The 13,213-nt window shown below is 41.9% G+C and overlaps 1 protein-coding gene across 3 annotated transcripts in view; it reads left to right on the plus strand.

Moving 5' to 3' along the window:
- Positions 1–11,951, plus strand: part of ano10a (anoctamin 10a) — a 42,801-nt gene extending 30,850 nt beyond the window's left edge. For all 3 annotated transcript variants that reach the window (XM_055634692.1, XM_055634690.1, XM_055634689.1), the window contains exons 12-13: positions 4,422–4,538; positions 11,452–11,951. In XM_055634692.1, the coding sequence (XP_055490667.1) occupies positions 4,422–4,538; positions 11,452–11,529 (195 nt within the window). In that variant the 3' untranslated portion in view covers positions 11,530–11,951. The remainder of the gene's footprint in view (positions 1–4,421; positions 4,539–11,451) is intronic.
- Positions 11,952–13,213: the final 1,262 nt, after the last annotated feature.

Consider the following 13,213-nt stretch of genomic DNA (forward strand, 5'->3'; position numbering starts at 1 on the left):
TTAGAATAAAGGGGAGGTCATTTAAGACTGTGGTGAGAAAAACTTTTTCACTCAGTTGTGAATTTATGGAATTCCCTGCCACAGAGGGCAGTGGAGGCCAAGTCACTGGATGGATTTAAGAGAGAGTTAGATAGAGCTCTAGGGGCTAGTGGAATCAAGGGATATGGGGAGAATGCAGTCATGGGTTATTGATAGGGGACGATCAGTCATGATCACAATGAATGGCGGTGCTGGCTCGATGTGCTGAATGGCCTCCTCCTGCACCTATTTTCTATGTTGGTACAAGTCCTCCCTGGTGTTTTGGGTAGTATTTGTACTTCAACATCACCAGAAATTGATTATCTTGTTGCTATTCTCACACTGTGCTATGGACTATTTTCCAAGCTGTACTTGTCTAATTACAGCTGTGACTACGCTTCAAATATGTTTAATTGGGCTGTAGAATGCTGAGACATCATGCTCATCATTTTTTTATGGTCTGTGCCTCAGTGTAGTGAATTTTTAAGTATCAATTCTACGACCAACTGCCTCCCTAATACATGATGACATTAGCACTTGAATAATAAAGCGCACTCCTTTCAGTTGTGATAAAGTTTGTTATTTTACCCACTAACACATTTGCTGCCAGCAGAGGGGGCCGTGGGATCACTACAGTATGTCATCAGTGAATGAGGGTTTTTCTGTAGTAAGGCATCCAGTTGCTCATGTTCAATGTTAGACTTAGCATTGAAAAATGTGTTTAATAATTGATTTAGTTTAAGTTATGGAAATGGAAGCTGTGCTACCTCACTGAAGCAATCTTGGTCATGAATGGACAGGGAAAGTAACGGTGTACATTCCAATCTAATGTGTTTGGAGAATTGTGGGCGAAAGCATTGGGATAAATGTTTATGCTTTATTGTTTTGGCTTTGATGCGATGATAATGATCTCTTTGATTATTCAATGGCATGTGGTTATCACTGGCCTTTATTGTCCAAACTTAATTGTTTCTGAACTGAGGAGCTTGCCATATCATGCCATTGGAGAGTTCAGAGTAAACCCCATCTAGCATGTGGGCCAAAGTATGTGATAACGGTGATTTCTTCCCCAGGAGAACTTCAGTGACCACAGAGGTTTTACCCTTACTAATATTAGTTTCTAATTCTGGATTTAATTTCTTGAATTAAATTTCACTGGTGGGATTTGGATTTGTCACTGTTGGAGGGTTTTGGTCTTCTGAATACAAGTATCCAGTATCTTCTTCATAATATTGTGGTACACGTCCTCAAATCCTTCCCTGCAGGTTCTGCCAGCAGCAAGGACTCCCCCGTGCATAAGCTTCATTTAACATTTGTTTAGAAATCTTATGCTAACACCTGTGCCTTGAAATTTCTCGTGTACCATTATCATATGAACTTAAATGTGAAAAGATTTGCCCACGAGATGCCTGTTAACCACCATGGAAATGCTGACTTTACCATTTTTAACAGATTAACCTTAATTTTGTTCATTTTCCTTTTTTTCTTCAATAAAAAAAAACCTAAAAAACCTTAAAATTACTTGAAAAACCTATAAAATATATATATGTGTTGTGTGTGTAAAGGTATATATATATATATATATATATATATATATGTGTGTGTGTATATATATATATATATATGTGTATGTATATATATATGTATGTATATATATATATATATATATGTATATACCTACCTTTACACAAACCTTCCCAATTTTAAGGTTTTTCAAGTAGGTTTTTTTTTAATTTTTTTTTACGTGATGAGGACAATTTCTTTAGTTGGCCCTGGAGCTTTTTGGTTACTCCTATGCGAGTGTTTCCAAAATGAGTTCAGTTTGCAGCTGCTTCCATTGGAATGGTAGTCTGGTAGCTTTGGTAAATGTTATGATAAATTAGCTGAAATCTACTATCTTGGGTTGGCCTAAAGTGCTCAATGTTTGTTGCCCTTATACTCAGCCATGATTGAATAGCGGAATAGACTTGATGGGCCGAACGGCCTAATTCTTATCCTGTCATAAGGATCATAGAAACATAAAAAATAGGTTTCATTGTTGCCATTTGGCCCTTCGAACCTGCACCGCCATTCAATATGATCATGGCTGATCATCCAACTCGGTATCCTGTACCTGCCTTCTCTCCATACCCCCTGATCCCTTTAGCCACAAGGGCCACATCTAACTCCCTCTTAAATATATCTAATGAACTGGCCTCAGCTACCTTCTGTGGCAGAGAATTCCACAGATTCACCACTCTCTGTGTGAAAAATGTTTTTCTCATCTCGGTCCTAAAAGATTTCCCCCTTATCCTTAAACTGTGACCCTATCTACTCTGCTATTCAACCATGGCTGATCCATCTCTCCCTCCTAGCCCCATTTTCCTGCCTTCTCACCATAACCCCTGGCGGCCATTCTAATCAAGAATCTATTTATCTCTGCCTTAAAAGTATCCATTGACTTTGCCTCCACAGCCTTCTGACTCAAGAAATTCCATGCTCCACAGCAGCCTTCCCCTACCCCTCCTTATCCTATCCTTAAAATCTTTCAGCCTCTCATTCTCATTGTGGTCTCTATATCATCACCAACCTTTGCTCAATTTAATGTTGGTTTGCCCAGTGCTAGCCCAAGTAAATATTTATCTTGGGGAATAAAGAGTTGGCAGAGAAATTAAAACATTTTTGACTGTTTTCCGTAGAAGAAAGTATAAAAAAACATTCTAGATGAACTGGAGAACCAAGATACTACTTTCTTTACTTTCTCATTTGTAAGTATCAGTGAAGTTCAGAACAACTAGAAAGGTTAATCTGCCTGATGACTGATGAATTACAAGAAGCCGATGATCTACATTCTAGAGGTTTTAAGGTGGTGTCCGTGGGGGTAGTTGATGCTCTGGTTATCACTATGCAACTTTTTATGGATTCTGGACTGGTTTTTGTGATTAGATTGTTGCAATTATAACCAATATTGAAGGAAGGAAGGGTGGAGAAAACTGAACCTCTGATCTGTCAGCTTCACATTGGTCATTGGAAAATCATTGGAATTTATAATATGTGGTATATTTGGATTTGCAGAAGATGCCACAAAAGGTGGGAGAATAAGGTTAGAACACATGGAATTATGAACAATACAGTGATATTCATTGAGAATTGGCTAGCAAATAAAAAAAACACCATGTGTGGTGATAAATGGATTCTTCTCGGGTTGGCAGATCTGCTGGGATTGGTGCTTGGGCCCAGCTCTTCATAGTCTATACTGAAGATAGACACAAAAGGCTGCAGTAACTCAGCGGGACAGGCAGCAACTCCGGAGAGAAGGAATGGGTGACGTTTCGGGTCGGGATCCTTCTTCCGACTTTATAGTTTACAAGACAAAGTGGTACCCAGTCACCACGGGGGGGGGAGGTGGAGGGTGAGGAAGTGCATATGTGAGCTGGGGGGGTTTGCGAGGAGGGGAGGATGATGTGGGAAAAGATGGTTTGGGGAGGAGTGTATGTGTGGGCGGGGGGGGGTAGGCAGGGGGGGTGTTGTGGAGGAGGGACAGGTGTGGGGGGTGAAGGGGGGATGTGTGCATTGTGGGGGGGGGGGTGCATTTTGGGAGGGTGTGTGGGCCGGGATCGATTGTGGTGGGGGGGTGTGTGTGTGGGAAGGGGGGGTGGGGGGGTGTGTGTGGGAAGGGGGAGGGTTGTCAGGGGTGTGTGGGGGGGCGGGTTCGGGTGTGGGAGAGAGAGCCATGGGGAGATGCAGTATCACGGGGGAGGGGGGCAGGAGCCAGCGAGGGGGACCAGAGGGGAAGGGATTGGAGGTGCGATGGGGACTCACAGCGGGCATGTGGACTTAGCCCCACCTCCTCAGGACTTTATTCTCCTCGCCCCGCTCGGTGATTAACAGCAAAGATTAACAGCGGGTGCCGGAAGAGGCATTTTTGTGGGAAACAGCTTGGCAGATGTATCTTAACATGGAAAAAAGCTTGAGTTCATGCATTTTGGCAAAAGAACAAAAAATATGGAGGTACACAAAAATGCTGGAGAAACTCAGCGGGTGCAGCAGCATCTATGGAGCGAAGGAAATGGGCGACGTTTCGGGCCGAAATCCTTCTTTATCTTTTTAGTGCAAAAGATTGGGAAATATTCATAGATCTGGTTATTCTGCTGCACAATTTACTGAAAGGTAACATGCAGATGCAACAAGCATTTAAGAAGGTAAATGGAGTTTTGATTTTTATTGAAGAAGGATTTGAGTACAAGTGTAAGCATGTCCTGCTACAATTATTTAGGGTATTGTTGAGATCGGAAATGAAGTGTGCATGTTCTTGCATGTTGGATATTGTGGAATAATTTAAAATATGCAATTGTAAATTTTACTTTTTAATTTGGAGTATTTCCATTCATGTTAATGTTTAATGTTTAAATTACATTTTGCAGCATGTCTTGTTGGCTTTGAAATTTATCCTGGCACTTGCTATCTCTGACATACCCAGTGATATCCGTACCAAAGTGGCCAGGATGGAATTTGAGTCCTTGGAGGCACTCAAGCGAAAGGTAAGGAAGGAGTTTGGCTGCAATAGTTAATAATCAATTAGATTTAAGATGTTACAGCTTATTTCTATCATGAATTTCTATCGCATATATGTTTGGCATAAGTAGAGGCTTTCTTCCTTTTTCTGCACAGTCTACCATGGCAGTGGCAAACGACCAGGGTGAAGTGTGGACTTTGAGCTTGAACTGAGTGCTGTAGGAGTTAGTAGATCACCAAATTTCTTGGTTAAATGCAAACGTTTTTATTTGTGAAAAGAGTTTATATGCATTTTATTAAGAATTTTTTAAATGCTCAATGACATGGTTTTCTGGACAGTTGGCCATACAGTTCAAGTAGTCAGAATCTGAAGAAGGGTTTCGGCCCGAAACATTACCTATTTCCTTCGCTCCATAGATGCTGCTGCACCCGCTGAGTTTCTCCAGCATTTATGTGTACCTTCGATCTTCCAGCATCTGCAGTTCCTTCTTAAACAAGTAGTCAGAATAATAAGATGGAAAATGTGATTGCTGATGTGTTTCATAATAGAAATCAGAAACTCTTGCATTGTATTGACCAGGACAGTGCAGACAGCACCAGTGCCTCTGAATACAGCCACCAGAGGGGCAGGTAGTCTCTCAGTTAAAGCACCGACTGGAAGTCAACATACTCTGCAGTTTGGGCAGTAGAAGCCCTTCGCTATGTTGATGTTGCTTATGATTTTTGTGTTTATGATGTCACCATTCCCCATACTTTGTGATTAGAATGCGTGAAGATCAATGACCTTTGAAATATGGCTTGCTGACATTTAGAAATATCAACATTTATTCATGTAGCATCGAAGTTTGCTACATAAAAATATTTGCTGAGGGGAATGGCTGGCAGTCATTCTTTCTGATTTCATGATTTCATTTTCTGAAAAAGCTAGCAGAAATGAACAATTCATTTTTTTTTTTTTCTTTTAAGTATAAATAGGAGGAAGGTAACTTAGTGTAGAGCTGGAACTGCTAGTTGTGGCTTGGGAGAAATTGTTCACTAAATCACCGACCCAGCAGAAAACCTTTTGACTGAAATAGTTGAGTGCAGACTGGCTTAAATTAATTTTTGGATCAGAATTAAAAGGTATAGGGAGACACAAAAACGGAAAGGCTCGTACTCAGCATTTCAGAATGATTCACTGTCAGGAACTTTAAGACTTTCAACATAATGAGATGCTGCTTAAGTGGAAATGTTAATTATTTATGTGCAAAGTTGTACTAAATCAATATTATTTTGTTTCTCGTGGATTCACCTTTGGTAAGGGGAATCCATGAGAAACAAAATAATATTGATTATTTCTACCCTGTCTGATCCTTTTAATTTCCAACTGCTGGAGTGACATCAACTGCCTGACCTCCACTCTCCTGCCCACTCTAGTCTTGCCCGCTCTAAATGCACAGCCCTCCATTCACACAGCAACACTCCCAACGTTGGTATCAAATCGGGAGGGAGGTGCCATTGGAGTTTGGCAGGTTGACAAATCTCAGACATCTCTTCATACCTACCCCTTGACTGTGACCCCACAGCCGAACACCAGGCCATCATCTCCCAGGTTATTACTAATCTCATTACCTCTGCTGATCTCCCCACCACAGCCTCCAACTGTATAGTTCCCCATCCCCACACTTGTATCTCCTTCCCAACATGCACAAACACGACTGCCCTGGCATACCCATTATTTCTGCCTGCTTCTGCCCCACAGAACTCGTCTCCAAATACAGTGATTTCATACTATCACCCCATTCCCAGTCCCTTCTGCCCTACATCAGCGATGCCTCGCATGTCCTTCAATTCTTTAACTCTCAGTTCCTCGGCCCCTATTAACATCTTTACCTTGAAAGTCCTGACCCTTTACACTTCCACTCGCCACCGGGAACGTCTCGAGGTCTTCCAGTTCTTTGAACAGATAATTAGTTTCTCTCTACTAACACTATCTTTGTCTACCAGAATTTATCCTCACCCGCAACAACTTCTCTTTTGCCTCCTCTCATTTTCTTCACGTTAAAGATGTATCCATGGGCACTCGCATGGGCCTGCCTTTTTGTTGGTTACATTGGAAGTCTTTGTTCCATAGGTACACTGGCATAATTCCCCTTCTTTATCTGCTACATTGACAACTGCACCGGGGCTGCCTGCTGCACTCAAGCAGAACTCGTTGATTTCAGTAGCTTTACCATTAGGTTCCACCCTGCCATCAAATTCACTTGGATTATCTCTGATACCTCAATTCCATTTCTTGATCTCTCAGTCTGTCCCCTGTGAAGGAGACCATCAACAGACATCTACTACAAAGCCACCAACCCCTGCAGTTACTACTCCTCCTCCCAACCTGCCTCTTACAAAGACACTATTCCTTACTCTTAATTTCTGTTTCTGCCGCATCTGCTCCCTAGGAAAGCATCGGCTTTCCGTTCTAGAACATCCAAGATGTAATCGTTGTTTCCCCTTGCTATCTTATCTGGATTCCTCACTTGTGTCTCCTCTGTGTCCTGTAGTTCTCCTCTTATTTCTTCTCCGCCCGGATGGAACAAGGATAGAGTTCCTCTGGTCCTTGCCTTGCATGCCACTCATATACCACACATGCCACTCGTATACCACACATTCTCCAACATTTCTCCCACCTTCAACGTGCTCCCAGCACCAGTCACATCTTCCCACCTGCACCCCTTTTCCACCTTCTAGGGGGATCATTGCCTTTGCAACTTCTTGTTGCAATGGCATCCTGGTGCCATCGCAACAACCTGGAGCTCAATGCTCTTAAGACAGTGGAATTGATTGTAGACTTTAGGAGAGCTCCCCCTCCCCTCACCCCACTCACCATCAACAACACCACAGTCACATCTGTGGAGTCTTTTAAGTTCCTGGGAACCATCATCTCCAAGGTCCTTAAGTGGGGGGCTACCATCGACTCCACAATCAAAAAAGCACAACAGAGGATGCACTTCCTGCGGCAGCTGAGGAAGCACAACCTGCCACAGGCAATGATGGCCCAATTCTACACGGCCATCGTACAGTCTGTCCTCACCTTCTCCATCGTGGTCTGGTTTGGCTCAGCCACCAAGCACGACACCTGGAGGCTGCAGCGAATTGTCCGATCAGCTGAGAAGGTTATTGGCTGCAACCTTCCATCCATTGATGAATTGTATACTGCAAGGGCCAGGAAGCGAGCGGGCAAGATCATCTCTGACCCCTCTCACCCTGGCCACAAACTCTTTGAATCACTTCCCTCTATAAGGCGACTCCGGACTGTCAAAGCTGCCACAGCCAGACATAAAAACAGCCTTTTTCCACGAGTAGTAGCTCTACTCAATAACCAAAAATCTGTAGCTTCCTTTTGCACTGGTATTTTATTTAATTCACATGTTTGTGTGAATTATGTGAAGGGGTCACAGTTTAAGGATAAGAGGGAAGTCTTTTGGGACCGAGATGAGAAAATCATTTTTTTACACAGAGAGTGGTGAATCTGTGGAATTCTCTGCCACAGAAGGTAGTTGAGGCCAGTTAATTGGCTATATTTAAGAGGGAGTTAGATGTGGCCCTTGTGGCTAAAGGGATCAGGGGGTATGGAGAGAGGCAGGGATGGGATACTGAGTTGGATGATCAGCCATGATCATATTGAATGGCGGTGCAGGCTCGAATGGCCTACTCCTGCACCTATTTTCTATGTTTCTATAATGTTTTATTATTATTTAATGTTTTATGTATCATTCTTAACTGTCACTGTATGTCATGTTGTCACTTGTGGGTGGAGCATCAAGGCAAATTCCTTGTATGTGAATACTTGGCCAATAAACTTATTCATTCATTCGTTCTTGGTACACTCATCCCTTCCCATCCAAACCACCCCATCCCCAGGTACTTTGCCCTGCAATTTCAGGAGATGTAGCACCTATCCCTATACCTCCTCTCCCGTATCCATCCAGGGACCCCATCTGTCTATCTGTATTCACCTATCCATGTTCTCCAGAGATGATGCCCGACTTGCATATTTACTCCTGAACTTTTGTCTTTTTTTTTGTATTTAACCAGCGTCTGCAGTTCCTTGTGTCTCATTATTTTATTTCTGTAGGATAAAGGTTCTGAGATAATAGATAATTGTGTATAATATGTTTGTAAATGAGTGTGATCAGGCTGTGTGAGTCCTGCTGCAGGGTGTAGGGGATTGTAAATAACTCAAAGCTGCCTGATATCTGTGATATTTATAATTTATAATAGGTGGGTCTTAATTAGGATTACGCACTTAGTATATTCTTAAACTATTAGAAGCTCTTCTGTTCATTGTAAGTGGAAATTTAGGAATAGTTGCTTTGTCAGGATGCTAGCAGATTTGTTGTGTTTCTCAGTGATTGGAGAATATGAGTGATAGTGATCTAAGTTGGGGAAAAATGTTACAGAAAGGAATATTGAAATGGTTACAAAGATTCAACTCGTTAGTTAGTGTACTTCACGAAGGAATTCTGCTTTCCTTGGCCATTCAAGCCTTGAATGTGGCTATAATTCCACACCAACATAGTTGACTCCAAACTCTTGGAGAAAGGCAATGTGGTAGTCTGACCCATGACATACCGATGCAGTGAATTCATTTTTACCATCTTATAAAAACCATATTCTAAACTGATTTTTTAATTATTAGATTTAATGAGGATATCATATTATAATGACCTAAAAATAATCCTTAATTAGTGGACTTGCATTTTGATAATGGCACCCTTATTTCCCAGGACCAGAACCTGCAAGACGAATAATGTTTAGGGTAGGAGTCATTTCACCAAATGAAACTATTCAATATTCCTGCACATTACCAATAGCCTCCAAATGCTTCTCAGTAATGCAGCTGTGTGGTACGTTATGAAACTGGGCCAAACCAACAGAGGCAATGAGATGAATGGAGCACACAATCAGGCCACTTTATATGGCAAGGAGTGAAACCAATCTTGCACAAACAAGGATGTTTTATAACTAATGTTTAAAATTTATTTGCAACATTGCATTTCTGTTTTAAATGCAAGTTTAATAGAATTGAATAAATAAAATTTGAAGTTATATGATGCCTATTACAACTTCACACCTGAAAGTGTTTTGTATGCAGTGATGCACTGTTTTAAGTCGTCACCATGGTGATGGAGGCAATGCAGCAATTAACCTGTGTGCAGCAGACTCTTCCATTCAACAAAGCACCAATGTATTGGCTGAAGTCTTTTTGGTTAAGACGAGAAGAATAATGACTCCTCTTAAACTCTGCTCTGTACATTTTTCATCTACATTAAAAAAGCAAGCATGATCATGGGTTAATATCTATAATTTAAAAAATGTCTGTGACGTTGCACAGCTCCCTTAATACATACTGGAGTATCAGGCTGGATTCTGTTATGAAAACAAACATGGAACTTGCATCAGTGGGACAAGCCGAGGCTTAATGAGGGCGGGTTATGTGGCTTTTCACACCAAGCAATATGGAAAGACGGAAGACCGAATTTTAAGTTAATACGGCGTGTAAACAGATCAAGGTTATGAACAAGAAATAAGAATGCAGAATTGAGTCCAATGTTAGATCATCCAAGATTGATTGCAGGGGTAGGCTCAATGAGCCAATTGAATGACTTTAGATGAATCTTATTTACACCACTGTGAAGTGTTGGGATAGGGGTTCTTGGTCCTGAGGTGTGAATGGAGTGTTTTGTCGCACTGGTGGGGCGTGGTAACATTATTCTTAGTGGATTGAGAAGCTGGTCAGTAGTGGTAAAGTGTTGGTCAGGAATACAGGTTTTGGACTCATCTGAGATAGATACAAGATACTTTGATTTAGATGCAATAGACTTGAAAACAAAACACAGCACAGGCATTATTCCCTAAATTAGGAATTGTTTGAATCTTAAATCTTCAGCATATATATAATTGTAGCATTTATTGTATTAGTGTCGGTAAACATAAATGAACATTTTAGACCAGAGTTCAATGACGCTTTGTGTATGTGTACCAATTGGACTTTCAGTCTCAATTTTATCCCCCAATCTTTCCCTCAATCCTCCACCATGATGCTTTCCTCAATGTTCACGTTTTATTTTACCTGCTGTGTGTCGTTGCTTCTCGTCAAATCTGCTAATTTACAGCATGTTCTATGCACCACTTTATTTGTGTTTAGCAACTTTGTAAAGAAAGAAGGGTTGAGGTATGAATACTAAGTTATGTGGCAATAATGGGCTCAGATCATCAGTTAATTTACTCAGATCTCCTCCATGTACTTCAGAGGTGCAGGATACAATGAGGCAGTGAAAAAGGCAATGTAAACAAGCAAGTCTTTGGTCTCAATAGATTTCATTTTGCATTCATAAGCATAGAAGAACTAGGCCATACAATCTCCTGAGATTGCTTTACTGTCTTATCCATTTTATCTCGTCTCCATCTTCAGATTCCTTTAATGTTCAAAATCTTATTGTCAGACTTGAATATATTCAACAACCAACTATCTATAAGCCTTTGCACAGTATCACAAAGACTTAAAGTCTTTCAAAATCTCTCCACATCTTGGTCCCAGAAGGCTGACCCCTTATCCTCAGTGATTCCTAGTTTTAGAATCTCTGGGTTGAGGAAACGGCCTCTTGGCATCCAGCTTGTCAACAGTAGAAACAAGGTTTACATGAAATGGCACCAAGTGCTGGAGTAACTCAACAGGTCAGGCAGCATCTGGGAGAACATGGATAGGTGACATTTTGGGTTGGGACTCTTCAGACTGATTGTGGAGTGAAATGTTGCAGAGGTGGAACACCAGTTCTACTGTGTTCCCTCCAAGATCCACTTACCTTTTGGTTGTAAGACGATGTAAGAGGTATTCTTGCCCTGCTTAAGGCAGGCACCACCGCATGTTGTGACTTTTTAATAATCTGATATTTGTTCCCACAGCAAATAAAGGAAGCTGATGAATCAATGGAAATGGAAGAGCAACTTGAAAAAACATGGGAAGGAAAGAAGAAAATATGAAGAGATCTGTGATTGGCCTTGAGTGGATTAAGCCATATACAAAGATTAAAAGTTGTAATAGATGTGACATTATATTCAGCAGGAAAATATCAGCATGGTGTTAAATGTATCCCATTAATACAGTCTTGCATGAATTGTTGTGATTTTGCACGAGGATAATTCGTTGTGTGGCACAGAACAAAGCATATACCAGAACAGGGTGGAGAAATATTTGAAAATTTGAGATTAACATTTGAACTACATCTACCTGGCATCATTTGGATACAGCTGGAGTAATTCTCAGTCACTGGTATTGTGCCACAGTTGAATGATAACATGTGTATAAAGATTGCTGTCTCGAACTATGTAACAAGCTTGGGTTTAAGAGAAATCATTGTACAGAATACAATAAATGAGACTGCACCTCTCACCCCATAACTTTTCTCAAATTGTGCACTAAGCAATTGCATTCTGGCTCCAAATTGTTCAGCGTTATAGGTTGTTTGCTGTAATTAAATCTGCATATAAAACTGTTAACAACTTTGACAATTTCCTAATGCAGATGTGAATGTAGACCTCAAAGTTACCCATGCACTTTCATTTGAGCAGATTGACCTGGTTCTGCTTCAGTTCTGTATTGAGGGTGCCACTGTGGAATCCCCATAATGGTGATGGGGAATCTTAAGACATTTATTTACAAAAAATGAAGAACATAATCGTGCTAGTGAGGACAGGAACAGGGAGAGAGGGTATCTAAATGTGTGGCTGAGGGGCTGGTGTAGGGAGCGAGGATTTAGATTTAGAGACCACTAGGATCTCTTCTGGGGTAGGTGTGACAAAAGGGACGGGTTGCACCTTAACTGGAGTGGGACCGACGTTCTGGCAGGCACGTTTGTTAGGGCTACATCTGTGGGTTTAAACTAAATAGTGGGGGGGGGGGGGGGGGGGGGTGGGGGGGGGGGGGGGGAGAGATTGACAAATTAGGAGTATAAAGATGTAGTTGAAGGGGAAGTGAGTACAGGAAAAGTTACAAAAGATTCTCAAATTAATGGGAAGGAAAGATTGAGAAGGGATAAGAGAGTAAGGTCAGGGCCAATTGCGAGCGGTGCAAGAGGGGAGGTGAATACCGAGGTCAAAGTGTTGTATATGAATGCGCAAAGTATAAGGAATAAAGTGGACGAGCTTGAGGCTCAGTTCGAAACTGGCAAGTATGATGATTCAGATTCAGATTCAATTTTAATTGTCATTGTCAGTGTACAGTACAGAGACAACGAAATGCATTTAGCATCTCCCTTGAAGAGCGACATAGCAAACGATTTGAATAAAAAATAATAAGTGTCCGGGGGGGGGGGGGGGGTGGTGATTGGCAGTCACCGAGGTACGTTGTTGAGTAGAGTGACAGCCGCCGGAAAGAAGCTGTTCCTCGACCTGCTGGTTCGGCAACGGAGAGACCTGTAGCGCCTCCCGGATGGTAGGAGGGTAAACAGTCCATGGTTGGGGTGAGAGCAGTCCTTGGCGATGCTGAGCGCCCTCTGCAGACAGCGCTTGCTTTGGACAGACTCAATGGAGGGGAGCGTGGAACCGGTGATGCATTGGGCAATTTTCACCACCCTCTGCAATGCCTTCCGGTCGGAGACAGAGCAGTTGCCATACCATACTGTGAAGCAGTTGGTAAGGATGCTCTCGATGGTGCAGCGGTAGAAGT

The sequence above is a fragment of the Leucoraja erinacea genome, chromosome 4, assembly GCF_028641065.1.
Source record: "Leucoraja erinacea ecotype New England chromosome 4, Leri_hhj_1, whole genome shotgun sequence".
Taxonomy (NCBI): domain Eukaryota; kingdom Metazoa; phylum Chordata; class Chondrichthyes; order Rajiformes; family Rajidae; genus Leucoraja; species Leucoraja erinaceus.